General features: G+C 38.2%; 1 protein-coding gene across 2 annotated transcripts in view; it reads right to left on the bottom strand.

Moving 5' to 3' along the window:
• Window positions 1-3,284: 3,284 nt before the first annotated feature.
• Window positions 3,285-26,054, bottom strand: part of Gen1 (GEN1 Holliday junction 5' flap endonuclease) — a 28,755-nt gene continuing 5,985 nt past the window's right edge. For both annotated transcript variants that reach the window (XM_040730710.1, XM_040730709.1), the window contains exons 3-14: window positions 24,988-25,174; window positions 21,060-21,236; window positions 17,597-17,707; window positions 16,690-16,763; window positions 14,301-14,389; window positions 13,038-13,188; window positions 12,392-12,428; window positions 12,229-12,309; window positions 11,329-11,459; window positions 9,390-9,451; window positions 5,836-5,979; window positions 3,285-5,225 (exon numbers count right to left, since the gene is read on the bottom strand). In XM_040730710.1, coding sequence (XP_040586644.1) covers window positions 3,922-5,225; window positions 5,836-5,979; window positions 9,390-9,451; window positions 11,329-11,459; window positions 12,229-12,309; window positions 12,392-12,428; window positions 13,038-13,188; window positions 14,301-14,389; window positions 16,690-16,763; window positions 17,597-17,707; window positions 21,060-21,236; window positions 24,988-25,174 — 2,548 coding nt within the window. In that variant the 3' untranslated portion in view covers window positions 3,285-3,921. The remainder of the gene's footprint in view (window positions 5,226-5,835; window positions 5,980-9,389; window positions 9,452-11,328; window positions 11,460-12,228; window positions 12,310-12,391; window positions 12,429-13,037; window positions 13,189-14,300; window positions 14,390-16,689; window positions 16,764-17,596; window positions 17,708-21,059; window positions 21,237-24,987; window positions 25,175-26,054) is intronic.

Raw genomic sequence — 26,054 nt, 5'->3', positions numbered from 1 at the left:
CTTTAGTTTGCATTCTAGTTTGGAAAATAGACAATATAAAACCACAAGCAAAACTGCACATTTATGCCAGGCACTATTAAGTGCAAAGAATAATGCAGGGCTGAAGGTAGAAGCAGAGTGACACTACAAAGCCAGGAAAGATGTCCATGTCATATCTGAGGCAAGAACTGAGTATAGAAACATATTTACAGATGCAGGAACCTCCTTCACTAAGTTCTGGCTTTACCTTTAGTATTTTTGTAAATTAAAAAAAATTGTGTGGGTATTTAGTCTGCATGTATGTCTATGTAACGTGTACATTCCTGGTGCCCCTGGAGGCCAGAGAGGGGCATTTGATCCTCTGGAACCGAGGTATAGGCAGATGGTTGTGAGCAGTTGTATGGGGACTGGGAGTTGGACCTAAGTCATCTGGAGCAGCAGCCAGTGCCCCTAACTACTGAGTTATCTCTTTAGTCCAGCTTTAGCACTTTCTAATTGAATGGCCCAAAGGAATTCCTTTTTAAATTTTTTGATTTGTTTTTATTTTAGGTACACTGGTGTTTTGCTTGCATGTGTGTCTGTGTGAGGGTATCAGACCCTCCTGGAACTAGAGCCATAGACAGGTATGAGCTCCCATGTGGGTGCTGGGAGTTGAACCCAGGTTCTCTGGTGTAGATTATAGTTTTCCCCGCCAGTCTCCTGGGCCCTGCTACAGTTGCAGTCCCCAAATAACACACAGGACACTATATTAATTATAAAGCTGTTGGCCGTTTGCTTGGTTTCTTACTGGCTATCTCTGACTTAAGTATTTAACCCATAATTGTTAATCCAAGTATTTCTCTTACGGGAGAAAACGGTCCAGACCTCTTACTCCTCTGGCGCCTACATGGTGTCTCTTTCCCAGAATCCTCCTCCACTCCTAGTCCCACCTATCTTGCTTCCCTATTGGCCAACAGTGCTTTATTCAAACCAATCAGACACATTTTTACAGAATGACATCTCCCAACACTCTGGAAGAGCAGTCAATTCTCTAACTGATCCACTGATCCACCTCTCCAGCTCTTGGGAATTCCTCTTAAACTCACAGACACACCACCAGTTGTCACACAAAGTCCAAGCGCTCTGTAGGAAGTCGGGGTTAGTAAATATGTTGGGTAACTGGATTAACATTGTCTACCAATGTTATTTCGGTAAGTACATTGTTCACTTTCCAGATTATAACCATAGCTCAAATCTTACATTCTTTAGGGTCCCTTTTAGGGTGCTAAACCAGTGAGCTTCCTTTTTCTAGGTATTTCTACCTCACACACCCTAAAAGAGGGTTACTCAAAGGCAGTGTTTGGGCTTTATTTAATTTAGCTTGAAATTAAATCTGAAATGTTCTTCCAAATGATAGTACCTGGTATTTACCATTTATTAAGTGCCCCAATTTACCAATGGTGGCAGTTAATTTATAGAAACTAAAACAGCCTTACAGGATCCATTCATCACTCTATCTCTGGGGCCCAGCAATGTCTGTCACATAATAGAGATGACATAAATATTCCAATGAGTCTCAGAAAGCTGAGAAAATATCTGGGGAAATATGTAGCAGAAAAGCCTTTGAAACTAGACATATCTGACAAAAGCATGTATTTACCATTGTTACCCCAAATAAAGAAGTCTGCCTTAATGTGAACTGTGCAATGAAAACCCTAACGATTTCAGACTGACCTTACAAAGCCTATAGAAAATAGGTCACAGCAGGGCTCTATGGAGGAAAGAGGAAGAAACCAGTTTCCAGGGCCCAAGTAGCTAAAGGCAGGTTTTTAGTAGATTAACTGAAAGACAACACAATGAAGAGATAGATGCATATATAAACAATAATCATGAGGGAAGCGTAGTGGTATTTGCTTGTGAACCTGAGACAGGGGCCACGCCCTTTGGGCTTGGTTACAGGTGTGGAGAGAGGAGTAGGGGAAGGAAGTCCCCTTCAGGTCGTAGAGAGCATGGGGAGGCAGGGTCTACAACCTTGGAGCAGGAACGCCGCAACTGTTACTTATGGTCATCTGTGTAAGTTCATCCCCAACAAACACCTATCTATCATTTATCTTGGTTTGGCGAACTCATTAATAGCTCTTTACCTTCAGAGAAGTCTAAACACAATTGTCACGAGCCTGTCATCAAGGAACTACAACATACAAGAATTTGACACCGAGACGAGAAAGTGAAAGTTGGTATCAGATTGCATAGACTAATGTCCACAGAAGATTTGTAAATAATCCAGATGAGCCATTCCTAACCCATTTTGTTGAAAATTATGGGACTAGAGCGAAACAGAAAGCTTGTTTGTTTATTTATTTATTTATTTATTTATTTATTTATTTATTTATTTATTTATCCAGACAGGGTTTCTCTGTGTAGGCTTGGCTGGATTTCCTGTCCCTGCTGCAGAAGTGCTGGGATTAGAGGTGTACACCAGCATCACTTGGCAAAAGTGAACAGTTTAAACAGATTGTCATGCTGTCTACTGACCCATGATTCTAAGATGGCTCTTTTCATTTCTACATTCTTTCCTTTTATCCACTGTTTTTCACTGTTAACTTGAAGTTTTGCCACCTTTGCTGTGTTCATTTTAATCTTCACTTGGTGAAATTTCAATTTCATACAGAGTATACAAAACCACATCTGTATAGTTAGTATACAAGAGTAAACTAATTGTGGATTTTACAACCTGGCTGAACTCGTGCTTGACTTTTAATAGGCTGTTTTTCTTTTATTTTAATTTTTTCTGGTAACAGGGTTTTGTTTCTGTGTAGCATTGGCTACTCTAGAACTAGCTCTGCTTGCCATGCTAGCCCTGAATTCAGAGATGCACCTACCTCTGCCTTCCAAGTACTGGGATTAAAGCACTTTTTGATGGATCCAAAAGACATTCTACTTTCAGGCTCCAGTCATTTACAAGAAGTTGTACTGTTTCTTTTAAAGTCCAGGTGCTTCTAGAATTTTTGATTACAATTTATGTAAGACACTTAGTATTTGTAGGGATTAAAGTCAATATAACATACAAACTAACTTTTAAAGAAAAGGGAGCAGTTTTACAGATTAAAAACAAGACAAAAATAAACAATGTAAGATCCAAACTAGAAAGCAAAGGTGGGACTCACACAGTTGCTATTATTAACTATGTGATCCAGATAAGCTTCATGTGATTTTACATGTGATTTTAAAAACATTTTCCACTTGCAGTGCCTGACCTTCTGATGTCTATAAGGAACAACTTTCCTTCTTCAGACTTTACAAATACACTTCACTCCACATCATCATCTTTTTCCATTTTTACTTCTCAAAAATGACATTACTAAAAGTGGAAGAGCATGCTAATGGTACTTCAACATGAAGAGGAAATATACCATTAGGAAGGGCCATGAAGACACTGCAATACAATTACAAAGTGTTACCCTCTTGGGAATAAACTAGACTGTAACAAATACTTTAGAGGCTTACATAAGAAAAATTAGAAATGATAGCGCATTTATTCTATCAAAGAATACATTAATTGGTTAAAGCTAGACAATAATCAGTAAAGACATTTCAAGAATGGTAAAATATGTCCTAAAACATTATTTGAAGCTGTCACCATATTTTGTAATCAAAATCACATCTTTTGTCATTAAAAAAAAAGCAACTTTGTAGTCAAAGTTTTCATTTTTTCTTCCTTAGATAACTCAGATTGGCCCGAAACTCCTCATACACCAGTGGATGATGTTGAACTCCTGTTCCTATGGACTACACCCACCTCCTAAGTGCTGTGATCACAGGCATGAACCATACATGGCTGCTAACACTTTAAACCACAATTTGATTAAAATGGCACATAACCATGTAAATTTCCTACCAACCATGAACCAGCTAATGCTGACAACATTCAAATAAATTAAATTAAGTATTATAAAATCTACTTCAAGTGTTCTGGAACCTGAGTTTTAACCTCTGACGTAAAGGGAGAGGACTTTCTAAGCAGGCAGCAGAGTCCTCATCTTTCTTATGATATTGGAGAAAACTCTGAGTCCTTTTTGCTGGATCTGAGAATGAGTTTTCTTCTTCTTCAGCTGTTGTATAAGACTTTGTACATGGTTTGGTTTCTTTAGCATCTACTTTCAGATTTCTGGGTTTATCTCTGACCTGGGCTAGGCTATGCTTCTGAGAACCGTGTTTCACTTTTGGAGCAGTATACTTAGTTTTCCAGGACACTGGAGTACTTTCTTCATCTGAGGAATCTCTCTTGAGGCAAACACTCTTCTTCACAAGGTTCTTTGTAGTTTTCTCATCAACTTTTGGGTTATGAGGCAGAGCAGTATTTGGGAGCCCAACATGAAGACTGGAGATCTCTACTACTTTGTCATCAAAAGAGTAAGGTATGGAAGTATTCACTGTAGAATTTTCTTGAAGGAGTTGGTTGTCTAGTACTTTCAAGTTTTTGGACTCTTTGTGCAGATATATTCCTGGAAATTCCTTTGAGAAATTCGATAAACAACCAGAGGAGCTACTGTCATTAATACAAGAGCTTTTTACTTTTATGGGCAAACTTTCCAGGTTAGCATGTGCTTGTACATTATACTCAGGGCATGAGGACTTTATATGTATTCGTTCCTTTAGAGGCAAATCGTGAAGATATAAAGCAGTGATGCCAGAAAGTAGGTGTTCTTCAGGATTAATCTTTTGAAGATCTCTACCCAGCTCTTCATTGTTTGTGGTGCGTTGTTCTGATTTGTATGGCAATTGTTCTGGGGTATTTTCAAAGTCAGGAAGGATGGATGATGACTCAAGCTCTGATTGTAAATCTTGGGACAAAGTGTTTCTTTGAACAGATGGAAGATTACTAAAAGAAGTTCCTTCCCAGTCAATGGTACTCAACTCTAGATTAGAAATCACAGAAATATTGTGGGATGAAGAGCTGGGCTGACTGCATTCTGCAACTAGAAAATTAGTGACATCTTTAGTTTGCTTTCCAGTCAAAGGTTTTGGAGAAGGCAGGAAATGTTCTTGCGAATTCAAACAGGGAGTACTTTCAGAAAAAACTAAACTCCTCAGTGAGGGAGAAGTAGATTCCTGTGGCAAAATAAGATCTGGAGAAATTTCCAAATTAATTTTGCAATTTTGCTTGGGGAAGACTTCACATACAGGTTTTAAAGTCATAAATGATTGAGAACTGACTACATTATCCAATTCTGGTAAACTGTTTCCTTTAGGCTTAACTTTCTTACCTGAAAAGAAAAACATATAATAAATACTCTTTTCCTTAACTTGGGAAGACAAACAAACAAACAAAAAACCTCAAGCAAAATGAAAAACAGTACTCTAAACCAGAGTTAAACCAGTAATTTATGTAAGTTTTCTTTTTTTTTTTTTTTTTGCACCCACCTCCACTCACTACCCAGTACATTCCTGGAAACACTATTAGTTTTCTTTGGGAAATGTCAATAATGACTTACTTTCCTCACTGAATTCTGAGGAATAAAGAAAATGCACTTATAACACAAGTTATCTTTGCAGTAACTGCTCTAAAGCTGGCTAGCGTTAGTGTTACACACTCCTCTGTACTTACCATACTCAAGCTAGTAAACAGAGCATAATGGTGGATTCCCAGCATTTCAGTTTTAAAGGAAGTGTGTGGGGCTCGGTACGAAATGCAGTTGGGAGCATACCTGGGGGGCATTTGGGGGGGTTCTAGGGGGCATTTGGGAGGTTCTAGGGTATGGTTGCTAGCACTGCAGCATTGGGAGATAAAGCTTATGGAAACACAGAAGCAAGAGCACTGCTCTTACTCTTGCTTTATGCAAAGCTGGTGCCCTGCCCAGCTAGCTCAATACTTACTCTTCTGTTTCTTCCCTTGAGTTTCTAACTGCTGTTTCTGGTAGACAGCAACAACCTCAGGATAGGCTGCTTCAAACAGTGATGCTTCTTCAACAGTAAGGAGATCCAGTTCTCCAGCCTCTGTGTCTTCCATAGCATAATGCTCTAGAAGATTAAAATTATGAAAAAGCAGACAACTAAAGGTTTAAAAACTCAGTTTTCCAAGTAGTTACCAGGAAAACTACACTGTCCAAAAATGGGCAGATAACTCATCACAAATCTTGCTCTACAACGTTGTCATTTCTCTATTGTTTATTTCTGATAATCACATACAAGCATAGAATATATCCTGGTTCCCAGCACTTGGGAGGCAGAAGCAGGTGGATCTCTCAGTTCGAGGAAAGCCTGCTCTACAGAGTGAGATCCAAGACAACCTCCAAAACAACACAGAGAAGCCCTGTTGTGACCCCCCCCCCAAAAAAGAATATATCCTGGGTCACTTTTCTCCCTCCTACCCTCATGTATATTGTTGTTGTGGTTTTAAAACTATTTTTTCTTGTTTCAGAGATAGTAGCATCAGTTGAGAGAACAGAAAACTTATAGATCAAGTGTTAAAATTAGAGATAAGGAAGAAAGCAAACCATTTCCAAGACAAAGGGCTTCCTGTGAACTAGGCAAGTTACACCTCCATATTCTTTGCCCTGGTTATCAATTTCTTAAGATAACTCCCAGTATCAGAGGATCCACAAACAGATGAAATGAGAATGTTTATATGGAGGTCACAATAAAATATATACAGAAAAGCTAAAAACTGGGATTTGCATATGAGAGAACATATGCTTTTTGTCTTTCTGAGCCTGGCTCGCATTTTCCTGCCAATTTCACAACATTATTTTTTTCTTAAGGCTGAATAAATGAAATGCTATAGAGTATATGTACTAAATATTTTCACTATCTATTTACTTACAGACATTTAGTCTGTTTCCTTTCTGATGTGACTACAGCATTAATCAATGCGTATGTGCCGGGCATTGGTGGCGCACGCCTTTAATCCCAGCACTCGGGAGGCAGAGGCAGGCGGATCTCTGTGAGTTCGAGGCCGGGCTGGACCGATAGCTTCCAAAACAATACAGAGAAACCCTGTCTCATGAAAACCAAAGGAAAAAAAAATGCGTATGTGAGCCGGGCGGTGGTGGTGCACGCCTTTAATCCCAGCACTCGAGAGGCAGAGGCAGGCGGATCTCTGTGAGTTCGAGGCCGGGCTGGACCGACAGCCTCCAAAACAATAGAGAGAAACCCTGCCTCATAAAAAACTAACTAAATAAATAAATAAATGCGTATGTGTAGGTATCTCTCTGGAAGGGCAGTCCTCTGAGAATCTGCCTAGGGTTGATATAGCTGGGTCCTCTTTACTTTTTTTCCCCCTAATTTTGAGAAACCTCTATACTGATTTATAAAGTGGCTGCACTAATTTATACTCCTATTAACAGCCGATAAAGGGTTTCTCTTTTCCCACATTCTCACCAGCGTTTGTTGTTATTTGCTTGTTTGACGGTAAGTTTTCTGACTGGGATTACATGGAATCTTTAAGTGGTTTCAATTTGTACTGTAAAGGGGCCTATGGCAGAGGGGGAAAGGCTTTAAGGAAGTGGGGTGGGCAAAACAACTGAACATGGGATATAAAAGCGAAAGGTAATACTGGAGGTAGAATGGTATAAACGGGGAGTTGGAAAATATCCCTGTATGTATGAACCAGAAAACAAAGTATGTATGAAAATGCCATAAGGAAACATTAGTTTCTATGTTAGTTAAAAAAAACAAAAGACATATAAGCAGGATATGGGGTATTGATAGAGGATATGGTGAAATCGATAGATCTGACCATAGTGTTGTGGTGATGATTGTGGAAGGGCTTTGGGACCTGGGCTAAGCTCTGTGGGCTTGGAAGATAAGAATGTTGAGATCACCGCAGAGGATAGAAGCTTGGTTTTTTCTTAAGTTTCAGAGGGAAATCTGAGAGTTCCTTAAAGATTCTCTGGGGGTCGTGTGCTATTTTGAATCAAGAATCCGTGGTTCTGGTTAGCTGGGCCCAAAGAATTAGCTGTGATTAACAAGAGACCAGTACCCCTGAAGTGAAGCCTTTGCATTACTGGGACAATTGATGCTGGTTAGTGGGGGATGAGAAATTAGTGGTCATAAAGAAGAGTGAATCACTGAGTGAGACTTTCTGGTAGTGTTTCCTCAGGATTGACACACACACACACACACACACGCACGCACGCACGCACGCACGCACGCACGCACGCACGCACGCGCTCTGAGTCCCCAAATAGTTATGAAAACACGAAGCGGTCATGGACAGATGCTGAGGCTTGGCACTTTGAGAAGTCAGAAGAAGCCATAAGTGCAGCCCTAGTAGCAGCTGAAGGCCCAGGACTGAAGGGAATCATGCAGAGAAGTTGAGGCTTGATACCATGAAGAGAGTCCAGGAAAGGCTATTGGTGCGGTCCATTGGTAGTAGGAAACCATAGAACTATGGGGAGGATTGCCAAGGACAGCAGCACCTGTGATGTGTGGCTAGCCGGAGCCTAGGAGACAAGCTGTGTGTGTTGTGTACTGTGGTGAACACTTTGGGGGAGCCCAGAAGATCGTGAGTGGATCCCACAGTGTGACACTAAGCTCTGCACTGCGGGACTTTGGTTTTGCCTTGCTCTAACCATGACTGTCCCTGGCTCTTCCCTAACAGAGTAAGGACGTATTTAACTTGCTTTGATTATATAGGAGCCCACAGTTGAGACTTTGGACTTTTAAAGAGCTTTTGGAGTTTTCCAGAGACTTGGAGTTTTAAAAGAAAAGTTGAATATATTTTTGAAGAGACTGAACTTTTAAAGTGTTTGAATTGGTAAAGACTGGATTTTTAAAAATGTTATATTCTGATATTTAAATGAGATAGGAGAAAACTGAATCCTGCAAATTGTCCTCCGACTGCCACATGTGCACCGTAGCATGTCTGTGTGTGGACCCACACCCTCACACAGGTCACTACATACAAAATTCAATAAAAGCCCACGAATCTTGAGTCATGTCCATTTTAAATCACCCACTTTTCTGACCTCTAGTCTGGAAGCTTATCCAGAGCTTACACTATTTTTGTGTTGTAGCTGAAGTACAAATTCACACGGAAACTAAATAGAATAAAGGAAAGGGAAGAAAAATTCTTTAGTTACTATTCACTCACCTCAACTGCCTTAGAAACAGCTAAACGTGAGACCCCAAAGACAGAGCACTTGTGGAAGCAATTTTTTAAAAAGAAATATGATTCACAACTATTTTTGCATTATTTCCAAACATTAAAGAAATGTCAAAGGTGGTAAAAATAAAGGCACTTGAAGTTTATCACCTTTATTAGTCAAAATCTACTTAAAATACAACAGGTAAAATAAAAATAAAATTCATAGTGCATGTGATTTTTTCAAGACTTCCACAAGCATGTAAGCTTTCTAAATATTCACTATCTACTTCACAATTGGATCAAATGTTATAAATTAAACGTTCTGTGTATAATAAATACATACCAGGCTTTTCCCATTCTATTTCAAGACAACGAACTCCATTTCTGATTCGGGGCTTAACAATTCTGAAAAATAAATTCATATACTGAAGTTTAACTGTACAAGTTATTTGTAAAATTTTAATTTATAAACTTCAATTTCTATCAATATTTAGTCTAAGTAAAGATATAAGGAATTACTGCCTATATATTCTTTGGACTCAGTTGAATAATTTCATTGTGAGACAGTTGAAAATTGTTGGATTTATTAAAAAACATATATATATGTACACACATATTTTCATTGTATTTATTCATTTTATTTTATTTGCGAGTGTTTTATCTGCATGTATGTAAGTGCAGCAGATGCATGCCTGGTCCCCACAGAGGTCAGAAGAGGGACTGAGATGCCCTGGAACTGGACTGTCAGATGGCTATGAACCACCATGTGGGTTCTGGGATTTGAACTCAGGTCCTCAGCAAGAGTAACAAGTGCTCTTAAACCTCTGAGCCATCTCTCCAGCATTTTTTTTTTATTATTATGTAGTATTGGTTTTTCCATGATTTTTCTTGTAAAGTCACTTTGTTACACTTCTTTGGTATTTGCCTATTAAATCTTTATTTTTGAACTTTGTATACTTACTTTGTATTTTATTATTAAAATTTTTATCTCTAGTTATTCAATGCAATATGAATTTTAAAAGATGAATTTAATCCACTTACATTTATTATGACTAGTGAGAGTTGGACTCATTCATAAATTTAATGTTTTCTGTTGGAAATTTTTTCTACTCACTTCTTCCTCCATATATATATATATATATATACTCTTGGTTTGATAGTTTTACTTCTTATTTGAACTGTAATTGTTTGAATGTCAGATATTGTTTCTAGTAGAAAAACATATTGATGTACAACAGATATAAAAAATACTCTCAAAACATGTACTTAAAGATTTAAGACTAACACTTGGGATACAATCCAAAATGAAGAGTTTTAGTTTATTATTTATTAGTCATTAAAATTAGGTGAATATAATTATGCAGGTAAGTAATTTCATCCAGTTCATTAAATTGTTGACCAGTGTCCCCTGTCCACATCTTCCTCTGGCTTCACTTTGTCTTTTTTGATGTATACTTTTCATAGTTTTCTATGGGCATGTGTGCTTGCTTGCTTTGAGACAAGGTCTCACTATGCAGTCCTGTAGGCCTTAACTATCAGAGATCTGCTTGCCTCAGCCTTCAGTGCTGGGATTAAAAGGGTGTGCTACTGTGCTTGGGGTTAGTAGTATTGCTTTTAATGAGAGTCTTGTGTGGTAAAATCTTAAGTCTTCAAGTATATGAAAAGCCTTTAAAGTGAACAATGCTTAATCACTTCAACGCTGCCAGTCATGTTTACTTTAAAATATTACTCCATCACTTTGTGTTTTCTTCTGTTCACTGAAAGAGTTCTTCATTAAGCCTGGTTCTTTTTATATTTTCTGTTCATTTTTTACTTTTGAAGTAGCATGCATTAGAAGTTAAAATTATGTCAATACCTGAATTTACTATGTATTTTTGAGTGTGAGGCCTGAATATGCTTTTAATTTCCAGGCTTTCCTCCACCTTTGGAAAACAGTTATTATATACACAGGAGAAATACTAACCCTTCTGGTCAGCAAATATTCAAGTAGAAACAGTCACAAATTTATTTTTTCTAATAGTAAAAAAATTATTCTTTAGATTTATTTAATTTACATGTATGAGTGCTTTGCCTGCATGTATATTTGTGTACCACAAGCATGCACAGTGCCTACAGAAATCAGAAGAGGGCATCGTATCCCCTGGAACTGAAGTCATAGATAGTTGTGAGCTACCAGATGGGTGCCGGGAAGTGAACCCAGGTACCCCAGCAGAGCACCAATTGCTCTTAACTACTGAGCCATCTCTCTAGCCCTGACCATACAATTCCTTAAACTACATTACCTAATTGGCTGTAGTTGACCAGAGTTCTTTCTCCCAAGTTTTCTTTCTGTCATGTCATAGTGGGTCAAAAGCACCAACAACTTCTCACATGCATAGTGACTGGGCCACTCCATTTTTTGAACAGTTAACCTCTATAAACACAGTAAAATCAATATTAAAACTTTTTAGACAAGAAATACCCTCAGACATTTTCTTTTAAGAGTAATGTTAAAGCAATATTAATGAGACAATTCCCTGAAACAATGAGCTCCCTAAGGATAAAGTGTCAGAGAACAATGTGGTTGAGAGGGTTCTTTACTCAGAATGCCAGCTTATGTCTGAGAAGGTGGGCTAAGGGCCTTGACCTCTCTTAGGCCATTTTTCCATCGTAAACAAAGAGAATGTAACCCTGTTGATAGGTTATATAGATTAAGTGGGAAGACATTTAATACATTACATATACTATTGTTAACAAGGTAAGAGTGCAACTAGATTTACTTAGTCATCCTTTCCCCCTAACTACAATATCAGGGGTTAAAATAATCTCATTTAACCCTCATGGTGACTTGATGAGATGGTAATGTTATTTCTATTTTACAGATATTTCATATTCAGAATCATATCATATATTTGACCATGTACCCCTTGTCTGAGCCCTTCTTCCCCAGACACATTCCTGGGTTCACTGTGTGCATACATGGTGACTGAGAATCTTCTGAGAAGCAGCCTGTGTTTGCCTTATGGTCTGGGAAGTACGGACCTTGCATAGCTAAGGGGTAAAGGTTATAAATGAATGCTGAAGAATATAGGGATAGTCAATAGTTATTTATCTTAGTTATCCTCTCACACACTAAAGCTAACATCCTTCCTATGTTCCTTATATCAAATTTTACTATTAAGTAAGAGTTTATTTTCAGATACCTGAAACAATAATAAATCAGGTCTTTGGTACCTGATAGGTTTCAACATTTTATCCTTATTCAAAAGGAATTCTTGGATTACCTAAGTATAAAAAAACAAAAACAGGATTCAGGACTTTAAAACTTAACAATTAAAAAAAAATATACAATTGGATTATTATTACCTCATGGAATGGAAATCCCTTGCAACTGCAAGCTTTCCTAGAGATAAATTATACACATTATCAATACAATCACATAATTAGATTGACTGAAATCTCATTCAATCTCATTTCATAACAAATATACACATCCAGTATCTTTCAAGCCTTTCTGTGAAAAACTTAAACTGCTACTTTCTCAGATGGAATTTTATTGTTACTTTTTTGTAATATTCATTTATGTGTGTGTGAATTTGGTTGGGCACATGTGAACAGCACACGTGTGGAGGTCAGAGGATAGCTTGCTGAAGCAGGTTCTCCTCTCCCATGTGTGTTCTGATGACTAAACTCAGGTCACCAGGTTTGGCTGCGAGCAACCTTTGCCTGCTAAGCTTCTTAGATGGATGATTTTCTAACTATGCAACTCTGGATGGCCTGGTGCTTGCTATGGAGACCAGACAACTTCTCTGCCTCCCAAATGCTGGGATTAAAGGTGTGTGCCACTGTGACGGGCCCAGATGGATGAGATTTGTTTTAACAGAATCAACAACACAGTGTGTGAGGCTTGATTAATCTAGATATATGGGGAAAGTTTAGCATTGGGGAAGTAAATCAACATCAGTTATCTATACAGGTCATAAAAAACATTAAGTCGCTATGAACAACTTACTTTTTAATAATGTTTTCTATTTCATTTAGTTGCCTATTATGGTTCGTCTGGTGCCATTCACAAGGACAGCGGTATTCATAATCATGTGGTTCACAATATCTGTCACTTTTACAAAATGTGCATCCATTACGTTCATGATCCTTAGGTGAACCTTTTTGGAGACACAAAGATGTGTGATTTTTACTGCTGTGAAGAATTAGCTTCAACATGTACTTTTTTCTCATTATCTCAATTTCAAAATTAATATTGTCTGGCACGGTTGGTTTCAATATATTTAGGTTGAAAGAATAGTGTACACCAGGGTGGTTTTTAGGACAAATTACAACTCACTATCATGACACTGCTGACAATGTACTCATTTATTGGAAGTATTAATTCATTTACATCCAATAATGGAAAACTTTGTGGTTTATGTAATAACTACAAGGCAGGTGAGTAGAATGTAATTATTGGTAAGAAAGGTTATTTCCTTAACATAATAATCCATGAAATGGCTTCTTACTGAGCATTTTAAAAGACTACCTGCTTTGTATTCTCTGCCAGTGTGTACGTCTTAGCTGCTTTAAACTATGCCTGGAAAAGGAAGAATATCACTACAGGACGGGTGTGGGTGGGGCCCTCATTTCCTTTGAAAGGAATCACACTCAGGAATACCTTTGTTGTTTTGTTTTTTGAGTCAGGGTTTCATGTAGCCCAGAGTAGCCTCAAACTCCTTATGTAATTTAAGATGGGCTTGAACTCTTGGTTCTACTGTCTCCACCTCCCAAGTACTAAATCATAAGTGTGTACCACACTCAGCTCATGTTCAAAATTATCTTTTTCAATTAAGACTTAGTGAAGATCCAACCTATTTTCAACAAGAATGAACTTGTATTGGAAACTAGGTTTAAATCCTTATCTATAGAGCCAGTAAAAATGTGCCATAGGATTAAGTACATTTAATTAAGATTAATCATATAAACATAAAATATTGATAAAAATAAATGCTTTTAGTTCCATTTTCCTTTAAGACTTATATTTCATCATAAAAATAGATTCATATATCAAAACATAGTTCTAAAATCTAAATAATTTGGTAACTGTGAACTTTTACTCATTCTGTATTTTCCATTGCTACCACATTATCTCATTTATCAAACATTTATTGCATGCTCATGATGTCTTCTGACTTTAAGATATTTCCAAGCAGTGTCTTGATACGGGGTAAGAAAGGATGAGGAACACTCAGACTCCAATACTCTGGAGTATGCTATGCCTTCTTACCTGGATGGGAACACACAGAGCAGTGAGCCACGTTTTTAGCTGCTGGTTGTGGAATAGAGGAGCAAGGTTCTTCAATCCACTGGTTAAATCTTTATTAGAAAATGGTTTAAAAAAAAAAAACAGAAAAAATTGAGGTAATAAAAAATACGTTCTCAAACGTCAGGTTATCCTAGTCCCTTTAATCTGTAAATTATTTTCTCTTTGCTGGTTATAAACCCACTTGCCTGGCCTCGAAAAATGCTTAGTTTTCTATAAGTTTTACATGTGGTCCCAGGCAGAGAATTGCAAAGGGGGGGGCAGAGTGTGCATATATATACGTCTATACAGATGTGTATCTAATCACAGTCATTCAGCCTTTTTTTTTTCTTTTTGATGAGTTTGCTAGGCAGCAGTAAATGGGAAGAATAATTTGTATTTGCCCTTTCTCATCCCTTTATTGTGTGCCAGAGCACAAAGCAAGCAGAATTATATGCGCTATCATATTTTTAATTGGAAATTAGGGTAAAGAGTAGGTTCAAATAAGACATTAAGTTTTCTGATAAAACTTTTAAAAATGGACAATTTAAAATGTTACTTTCCTTTTTCTTAATCTGTTGTATAAAAATGGCAAAATATTATTTGTGTAATGCAAGGTTTTTTTTTTAAGCATTATTTTATATTTATTTATTTATTACATATACAGTGTCTGTCTGTATGCCCACAGGCAGAAGAGGGTACCAGATCTCATTACAGATGGTTGTGAGCCACCATGTGGTTGCTGGGAATTGAACTCAGGTCCTCTGGAAGAACAGCCAATGCTCTTAACCTCTGAGCCATCTCTCCAGCCCCCGTAATGCAAGGTTTTAAGAAACATGTATGTAACTGCTAAGATTTTGAGTAATAAAATTTGTTTTTGCCGAAAGTTTCATGTTAACATAATACTATCAAGGACACCTAGATGCCACTCATAAGACATTGAGTTCACAGGGTGATGTGTAATACTGAGGTAATTAATTAACTGCTAGAAATTTTGACTCATTTACTGTCAAGAATAACTGCAAGCATACTAAAAATCTGTATTAATAGCTCCTGGATAAATGATAAGAGTTTGAATATTAAAAAATTGGAAAATAATATAAATTATTAAAATTAGAAGGATGGATAATGATAAGTATAAAGACCATGTTTAAATGTTGCCAAAAAATACATATTTGCTGACACTATTTTAGTAAGAGTAGCTCAGAGTTAGATAAGTATCATATTTTCTTGTGTTGAATTCTTTATTTTACTATAAAGACATTTCTGAGATAGTTCCTTTATTCATTCCCATGACAAATTCTACCATTTCTTCCCTGTTTTGACAAAATAACCACACGTCCACCAGTAACTTACTAAAGACTTTGGTCTACCAACAGTTTTACAGGTAAAAGAGAAGCACTATATGAAAGGGTACAGTGATTTGAAAGATTTTTCAGTCATTTCTTTACTTCTAACATCTTAGAGTTTCTTTTGAGAAATATACTACCTTAGACCTACTGAGGGTTGATCAGGACTATGTTTAACCTCCCAGGTCTCTTTCTTTCTTATTTTATAGCTTGCCATTAATCTCAATTTTTATAAACAATTGCTTTCATGAAATACATATAATTCACAAGCTTTTAAGAGAATAAGCAGTTTATAAATTTCCATATAATCTGTATCTTAATTGGATCCTCAACTTGTACAGCTCAAGTTAGAATTAATACATTACTAAATGTATAGCAGCAAGACAAAGGACAAAGTTTTCTGATATTAAGTTTTACTTATTGTAGTATTGTGTGTATGCATTCCTGTACAGTGTGTGCACGCTGGTGTGTACATGCATGCTGGCAGGCATGTATTAAGCTGCAGTGTACATAATGGAAGTGAGACAACTCGTAGGTGTCAGTTCTCTCCTTCCATCATGGGTTCTAGGAGGCCAAATGAACTCAGGTCATCAGGCTTGGGCTGTGAGTCCTGTAACATGCTGATTCACATCGCTGGTCCAAATTAAACGTTCTTTATCCAATGTTACCTATTAAGTATTTTCAACATGTTATGTAGTACTTCGTTTGTAGAAACTAAATATACTATCAAAGCATCAAATACAAAATCATTTTAATGTTATGTTCATCTTTACTTGATGCTAATGGTCTAAATCAGCCTGTGGAAAAAAACGCCCATAGCTATAAGTTACCATATTTGTACTATGTGCACTGAAGCAAAAATACATACTTAATAGCATGCTTTGTTGGAAGAGTTCAAGATAAGCAAGAATTAATTGCCAGAAATGAAAACACAGAGCAGTTCAAAAGTAATCTTTCTGTGAATTCACTACTGAGTCCAACAAGAAAAAGTGTCCAGTGTGGAGTAAAAAGCAACACTGAGTTACCTCTGAAGCAAACTTTGACCTTTCAAAATCCGCAGCAGTTTTAGTGCTTGTTCTTTTCCAACTCCAGGCACTCCCTTTCATAAAGTGGAAAAACAAACTTAAATGTTAATCTGGAATGATGGGGACACATTTAAAGAGGTATAATAGTGACCATCTGCATTTTTTGCACAGGGTATTTACGACAAGGTTGCCCTAACTCTCATCACTCTATGAAGAAAATCTAATACAGTACTGGGAGGTATGAATGGCTTACCTGTGTAATGATGATGCTTAGCAGCAGTGAGGAGAGCACACACATGTGTGCAAATAGGTAAAGCCACACTAGAAACTAGCACTGCTATAAAACAAGAGGCATCCTTAAACTTCTCTGATAGGTTGGTCAAGCACACATGCCAATCTCTTTTGAGGCTGAAGCTGTGTGGATCACTTCCTGAACTCCCTTTGTAGCATTTATTGCCACAAGGTAGCCTTTTAGCATTATGTGAGATGCTAACTGTTTTTGGATTTATTTACTTATTATTTGTGTGTGTGTGTGTGTGTGTGTGTGTGTGTGTGTGTGTGTGTGTGTGTGTGTGTGTGTGTGAGTGCATATGTGCCATGGCACTTGTGGAAGGTCAGAGGACAATTTTGTGGACTTGGTTTTTTAACTTTCACTTTTATGTATATCTCAGGCATGGAACTCAGGCTGTCACACTTGCACACTTGCATAGTAGTGTTTTCACCTGTGAATCATCTCATCAGTCCTTTTGATTATTTTTTGTTAGTGAATGTCTTATACTTAAAATGAACTCATAATTATATAACCATACTATATTCGCATACACACACACACACACACACACACACACACACACACCCCACATAAAGTATTATAGGTATTGAGAAAGAAGTGATGAGTTCAGCTTGCCTTTGGAAGATAATCACAGCCAAGAAGTACTGCCAGACCAACCAGGGCATCGCGATCCAAGCCTAGCTTACTCTTGATAGATGATACTGTATAACAGTCAACATGTGGATCCTAAAGAGAGAAGAGGTTTCATCTTCAGTGTTTTATGTGAAAGAGTATAAAGAATGAGCTGTCACTTCAAATCTTTTTCTAACAATTTAAGCAAGAAAACAACCCTGATCACAACAGCATCTATGGAACATGACATTTCAGTAAATGAGTCAAGTGTAACTGAGAGTTCTTCCTTGCTGGTTGTCTTTCAAAGTACCAGGAAGTGCACAGCAGTCTAACTCAGCTGGGAACCCTGTGAGCTACAGTAGTGACCATGGGTTCAGTAGCGGAATGGATGTTACATGTTATGAGTGTGACTGCTTTATGATTGGATTTAAGAACCACTCTGGGAGGCAGAGGCAGGCGGATCTCTGTGAGTTCGAGGCTAGCCTGGTCTACAAGAGCTAGTTCCAGGACAGCCTCCAAAGCCACAGAGAAACCCTGTCTTGAAAAACCAAAAAAAAAAAAAAAAAAAAAAAAGAACCACTCTACAAGAGGTAACACGTGCTTGGTACTGTATTTTGGATCAAGAACCCATGGCTGGGGAACTCAAAGGTCCCAGGGGTGAACCTACTACTACTATTTTGCTAAATGGATATAGTATCAAACTGTCCTCTAAATTTGCATCTCTATACCCATAGATTATTACAGCTGTCAGACTCATTAAAGAAGCAGTGTGCTTTATGTACAGTGTTCAGACATGCATATCATACTTCCTTTCCCAAGGCTCAAGGATCATGGTGAAGAGTGGGCAGAAAGACTGTAAAGCTAGAGTGAAAGAATGACTTCTGGATGAGAGAACCACTGCAGCCATGAACTCAAAGCAGTTGTGGGTGCCTGCCAAAGATCAAGGCAGCAGCATCTCAGCACTGAGCAGGAAGAGGTTGAGGAGCCCCCACCCCTAGCTGAGGGACTATTGACAGTTGTTGGTTTCTGTGGGTGGGAGAGCCAATTTTCTTTTCTTTCTTTATTTTTTGTTTTTTTTCCAGACAGGGTTTCTCTGTATTGTTTTGGAGCCTGTCCTGGCATTCACTCTGTAGACTAGGCTGGCCTCGAACTCAGATCTTCCTGCCTCTGCCTCACGAGTGCTGGGACTAAAGGTGTGAGCCACCAATGCCCAGCAAGTCAATTTTCTTTAAGGGTATTAACTCTAGTAGGTTGTCCATTCTGGCCTCACACCCAATAGTATATGAGCATTACAAATGGAACCATAGGCTATAAAAAAATACAACAAAAAATAAAGAACATGAATTTGGGAAGGCGTGCCGGTTTGCTGTTGTTGTTTTTGTTTTTGTCAACGACACAAGCAAGAGTCATCTGGAAAGTGGGAATCTCAATTGAGAAAATATTTCCATAAGATTGGCATATAGGCAAGTCCCTGGGGTACTTTCTTGATTAATGATTGATGTTGGAGGGCCCAGCCCAATGTGGGTAGTGCCAACCCTGGGCAAGTTTTTCTGGGCTGTACAAAAAAGCAAGCTGAGCAAGCCTTGGGGAGCAACCAGGGAACCAGCACTCTTCTGTGACCTCTGCATCAGTTCTTGCCTCTAGATTCCCGTATTGACGTCCTTAAATGATAACAATAACCTGGAAGTATAAGTTAAATAAACCCTTTCCTCCTCAAGTAGTTTTTGGTTGTAGTGTTTATCACAGCAACAGAAAGCAAACTAGGACAGAGAGAGTAGGGGTGGGAATTAGATCTGGGAGGAATGGGTGGTAAATATCATCAGAATACATTGAATTCATGTATAAAATTCTCTAATTACTAAAAATATTACATTTAAATAAGAAAAAACCTTCATAGTGGATAACTTTTTTCTCTATTGCTTTTGGTATTTAAAAAGTACAATGTATGGTATATAATATAGAAAATAAACTCACTATAATTGAATTATCTAAAGTTAATTACTAGTAGCTTGGTACACCCCTCCCTCCCCACAAAATCCCTTTCTCTGACATTCATTATTAATATTTACTATTAACTCTTTTTGTTTTTGTTTTTTGAGACAGGGTTTCTCCATATAACAGCCCTGGCTGTCCTGGAACTGGTCTATAGACCAGACAGGTCTTGAACTCACAGAGATCTACCTGTCCTTGCCTCTGCTGGGATTAAAGGCATGCGCCATCAGTACCCTGCTATTAACACTTCTGTCCTGTATCCACCATGCTGGGATTAAAGGTGTGCACCATCTGTTTTAAGACATAACATTACATCCCAGCACTTGGGAGGCAGAGGCAGGAGGATCTCTGTGAGTTCGAGGCCAGCCTGGTCTACAAAGTGAGTTCCAGGACAGCCTCCAAGCCACAGAGAAACCCTGTCTCGAAAAACCAAAAAAAAAAAAAAAAAAAAAGACATAACATTACACAACTGCTTAGTATTGGATCACACTGACTCTGATAGTACTTCTTGTGGGGACCTACTAGTGTTTTGAGAGATGGCATGAAGCTTAGCCTTGCTGGCCCTACACCAAATACTGAGGTGGAAACTGCCTAGTCTCTTGTCCCCTGGATTGCTGCAATAAAAATGCTAATTGGCAAGAATCTCCAGCTAGGAATCATAACTGGGAAACATTTACACATTCCCACCAACAAGCATTTGATTTGCTAAATTTTTATAGTTATTAATCTGCAACAAGGAATTTCCTACCTTTTATCCCTCTCCTTGTACACTTGGAGGTGTTTTGAGAATTAAATACTGAAACTAAGTTCTGGGACTAAGCAATGCATTTCATACATAATTCTGTGTTACATTAGGAAGAAATACACACTTTGAAGAGAATAAGCTATTTTGCAGTGCTTTAATTAATTAAAAATAATCTGTTAATTAATTGCCGTGGTGTATGAGTGGAATGCAAAGAACACTTTGTGGAAGTCATTTCTTTTCTTCTACCATGTGGGCTCTGGGATTCAAACTCCATTTAAGTGCTTTTATCCATTAAGCCATCTTGCTGGGCCACAATGCCTTTAAGAATTATTTTTTAATAGATAGTCAGCTTTATTATCTCCATCACCTCAGAATCCTTATTTACAGGGTTGGAGTGATGGCTTAGTGGTTACTCACACTGTTCTTGAAGAGCATCCATGTCAGGTGACTCACAGATGCCTGCACTCATAAATGTATACTTCCCACCTTATACATACAAACCATTAAAAAACTTAAATCTAAACACGCACATACACTTATGGCAAAAACTTTTAAAATGTCTTCTAGTTTATTTAAATGTATAGCAATGATATTTTTAATCAGTAAACATTTTATTTAGCAATAACCATTTGCCAGGCATCATAGAAGCATTTTACACATATTATCTCAGTCTTGTTCTTTAAAAATGTAACATATAAACAAATACCACGAGAGAAAGAAAAGAAATACCTTTGTGTTCATAGTGAAATTCCTGTAAACCGTCTGAGCTCCATAAAGAAAGGCATCGCCATCATTGGTGAGGCAGCCATCCACATGGCCACTGGCGTTAAGGTAGGCACACATGGCTTCGGCTTCCCCAGCAGCCTGGACCCAGGGGACTCCTAGGCACTCTAGCATCTCAAGGCACTGAAACGAAGAGTAGGTGCAAGACATTCAGTTTTTCAGTTTTAAATTACTTCTACATTAAAAGTATTAGTAGTTGTCTTTGGGGTATTTTAAAAAGTATGACATTCAAGTAACACTTGGAAATTTGGACACTGAGTAATTTGATGGCATTAAGAAAGGATTGCTAACCTTCTAGGTGAGATAATTAAAATAACAATTTGGTTATGCCCATGTAATTTCTAGTGTTATCATGCAGAAAGAAACACTGAAATACTGAGAATGCTACAGTATTGTGATTGTGATTTACACAGTATGTCCTAAGAGGGAATGAAAACAGTCTGTCCTGCAGGGAAGCTCAACAAGATCCGATCAGCAATAAACAACTCTGAGGATTCAGGAAGTCCCTGATCTGACAATAGGCCCCTCCTTTCCCGCACATATAAGTTTTAAGGACTATTGAGAAACCTTCTTGGATCAGTCAAGCCACCTAATAGAGAGTTACACACAGAGACAGATTGCTGGGCTGCCTGGAAGAGACAGATTAGCCAAACTACCTGGAAGAAGCAGACCTTGGTGAACTGCCTCAAAGATACTCCGAGAAACTGAGCCATCTGGAACACACTCTTCAACCTCCTGGACTACATGTGCAGTGCATTCTGGGTTTCCAGCTTTTATGAGCTGTTGCCTATGTAGATGGACTTTTAGAGACGCAGTTGTTCCTGCTCCTCTAAGAGACCTTGTACCCCAATTCCTGTATGTAACACCAGTAAAATTCATTGGTTCACCAAGTTGGATTCGGGTGGTATCCTTAGTCTGTCATCAGTTCCCTACTGGGTAGCATTTTCCAAGGAACTGTGTCATACAACAGAATGAAGATTCTCACAAGGCTAAGTTGTTGGTTCCTCCTAGGAAATCAGATACCGGTGCAAGGTGATTTTATCCTTTCATGATGCATAAATAATTCTCTGTGACCTTTCTTTGAGTTCTGGCTTTGATGTTGCTGAGCAGCCTGTAGTCTAGCCATAGGGATTATGGTAGTTCACTTTCCTTGCCATTCATGGCCCTTTTGGAATTGAGTAATACTGAATATGGACGAAAGAGGCTACACAATGTACTTCCCACAGACTGACAGATTTAACACCTGTTGCTCAGAATGTTTAATCTTTTTTTCTTTTTCTTTTTTGGTTTTTTGAGACAGGGTCTGTATTGTTTTGGAGACTGTTCTGGAACTCGCTCTGTAGATTAGGCTGACCTCTGAACTCACAGAGATCCGCCTGCCTCTGCCTCCAGAGTGCTGGGATTAAAGGCGTGCACCACCACTGCCTGGCTAGAATGTTTAATCTTTTGCATGACACACAACAAAAAAAGCTGCCAGATGTGGCCCAAGGCCCAGTCTCAGGACTGGCACAGTGACTCTGCAGAAACATTTTTGCAACAAGCACGTCTTTTTTCTCCCCTAGCTAGGGACTATCTTATCACACTGAGCAAAGTTATTTCAGCTCTGCGTGCCATTTATCTTCACAGCCCCTTTCATAGCAGTCACACACAAACAAGTTACGACACGGCTGGTTGCAATGTTCTTCTACTTATTCTATAGGATGAGCTTGGTGACAAAGGATAATTAATTTGTATTTTTTGACCCAATTCGAGTGCAGAAATATGAAAATGAGTGATAGGTAAGCAATACTGAATGGACACAAAGTGCCTAAGGGGACCATAATGATTGTAATAGAGAAGCAGGAATGGACCAATTCCCTTATGAAGACATAGATAAACATACAGCATATTTAATATTCTAAGGATGATTCAGATATTTCTGGGAAATATTTTACAGGAAATTATTAGAGCCTAGTACAGGTGTTTACTTCAACTACTAAGTCATTAAGTTTGACTACTCAGTAATTAAAATGTTTAAAACACTAAGACCAGAAGATAGCAGATCAAGAATCATTATTTTATGCAGTGTCTTCTAAAATACCTCATCATACTACATACCCCACCTTCATGTATCTTAAAGACAGATCTCACTATGCAGCCCTGGCTGGCCTTAAACTTAGAGATATTCTCCTGCCTCCCAAGTACTACAATTAACCATGATTGGATTATATTAAACATTTTTGCTTCTGTGTAAGATAAATCAAACATCCAGAGTTCTTTTGTGAACATCAAAACTGCCCTCACACTTGTATTGGTAGGAATGTATTTCCAAGAAATAAAAAGAAAAAAAAATAATTCTAGAACTTTAATTTGTGAGTTCTATTATTTTTGTTTTGTTTGTTTGTTTTTTGAGACAGGATTTCTCTGTGTAGGTTTGGAACCTGCCTTGAAACTCATTCAGTAGACCAGGCTGGTCTTGACCTCCCAGAGATCCACCTATCTCTGCACCCCAAGTACTGGGATTAAAGGCGTGAACCACTACTTCCTGGCTTGTCAATTCTATTTTTGAATAATTTTATTTAAAATCTCCAATGATAAGAAAAAGTAACACACAGAAAAAGTTCATTATTTCATGTATAATGGAGAAATGTTAAAATGTAAATGATATACACTCATAGGAACAATTCATAGCCCTATACATGCTACATAAACAGTTATAATTTTGAATAAAAAGTAACAACAGGAAACTATGTCTATGATGCATTAAGTGAAAAGGCAGTAAAAACCGTTCATATACTACAACAACTTAAAGAAACATGCTAACTCAAAAGAGGGGAATTCCCATGGGGTCCCACACCTAGACAAAGAACTCCAGGCAATTAATAACTGCTGAGAGGGAGAAGTAGCCTCTTCCAGAGATAAGTTGTCTAACTGGCTATCTCATACAAAGTAGTCCTAAAATCACACACACACACACACACACACACACACACACACACACACACACACACACACACACGAAAAAGAGGGCATCAATTTGAGGTGAGTATATGGAAGGAGTTGGAGAGAGAGGACTTGGAGGAAGAAAAGGGAGAAAGTGATGTAATTATATTTTAATTTGATGAACGAGGGCCAGGGAGGATCATAAATTCAGCATTACTCTAAGCCATATAGCAAGCTCCTATAACAAATGAAGCCCCCTAAATCCTGCTGGGTAGCCTTCAAAGTGCCAGAAGCTGCTATGCTTATAGCTGGGGGGGGGGGTAAAAACCCACCTACAGTCTTTCTTAGACTTAGCACACTACAATACCAACTTGCTAGGCAAGAGGTACTTACTGGTATAATAGTATTGTGACTGCTAAGGGGACAACTGATTTCTGATGAATCTGAGGCCCTTTCCATACAAGTTTCTGGTGCTGTAGACCCTGTAGACACCTACAACTGGAGAGGTCATTGGCATAGAGCCTCCTACTATTGCTTAGTTAAATGGGCATGTTATCACACTGCCTCCTAAATACTTATGTTTATACTCACAAACCAGTGGTGCCCTTAACCTTGATCAAAGAAGCAAATGACTTGTGGCTTTCATGCACTCTGAACTGCTGGAGTTCAAAGGAAAGATAGTCAAGTTCCAACCATGGATTATTTTCTGTAGACACATTTCTCAAGCATTTATAAAATCTCTGCAGAGTATTACTATGCCCATTTCACTAAGAATTAAAATGCATGAAAGTTAAAAATCCTTCCCAGTGTCTCACAATTTCTAAATGCTGGTGCTAGAGCCTGGCTCTAACACAAACTCTCTGCTCCTGTACTCACAATGTGGTTAATGGTGTAAGTTTATAAAATGACTCTTTAATTCAAATAAGAACTACTATTGAACCCAAATGCTCACCTCTCGCAAGACTGACTTGAAATGTGATCTCCCTGTCTTCTGAGCGCATGGTTTTCCAGGCGGCCCATAACGTGTCTGAGTCCTCTTGCTCATGACATCAGCTTTCAGCTTTGGTGGCTCCCCTTCCATTACAAACACCAGTTTTACATTCCTTTGAATTAAGTATGAAATACGAAAAAATAGGTTCCTGAAATACACAAATGAGTAATGCATTGTCATGTTGGTAACAAGTGCAAATAAGAACACTAGGTGAGCCGGGCGGTGGTGGCGCATGCCTTCAATCCTAGCACTCGGGATGCAGAGGCAGGCGGATCTCTGTGTGTGAGTTCAAGGCCAGCCTGCTCTATAGACTGAGTTCCAGGACAGCATCCAAAACAATACAGAGAAACCCTGTCTCAAAAAACCAAGAAAAAAAAAAAAAAAAGGAACACTAGGTTAATACAGAAAAAACATTACATGCAATAAGATTTTTTAAACATTTAAGTGTGTGTGCGTACATGAGTGTGAGAGCAGTGTATTTGTGTAGGCACATGTGTGCCACTGTACTTGTATGGAGGTCAAAGGACACCTTGCAGTAAGTGGTTCTACTGTTCTACCACGTGGATTCTAAGGATCATACTCAGGCTGTCAGACCTGTTGGCAAGTGTATTTACCTACTGAATCAGCTCACTGGCCTGTATTTTATTTATTAAGATCTTATTTTAAGGAGAATGGGCAAGTACTTGAATTTTTAAGCAAGGGTGACTTCCGTCTATATATACTGCCAGCTGGTTTGGAGGGAGAGGCTAAGAGCAGGTGCAAATGCTGTTCTAGCAGCAGATAGGTGTAAGTCTGATGTGATGTTTCTAGACATGGAGAAAAACCTGTGAACACGTAAGTATTTTGGAAGCTGAATGCATAACAATTACCAATGGTCTAGAGATGAGAAATAAAAGATGAAGATAATGGCCACTCAGCTTCTGGCTTTCAGTAACTGAAATATGACAGTGAAGATAGATATATGTGAACTTAAAGCTAGGAATAGGAGAAACATATTTAAGTCACTGGCATAAAAATGGCAGATCAAG

The sequence above is a fragment of the Mesocricetus auratus genome, unplaced genomic scaffold, assembly GCF_017639785.1.
Source record: "Mesocricetus auratus isolate SY011 unplaced genomic scaffold, BCM_Maur_2.0 Super-Scaffold_100024, whole genome shotgun sequence".
NCBI lineage: Eukaryota > Metazoa > Chordata > Mammalia > Rodentia > Cricetidae > Mesocricetus > Mesocricetus auratus.
Note: the sequence above shows the minus strand (reverse complement) of the source record. Positions and strands in the feature narration are given on the sequence as shown.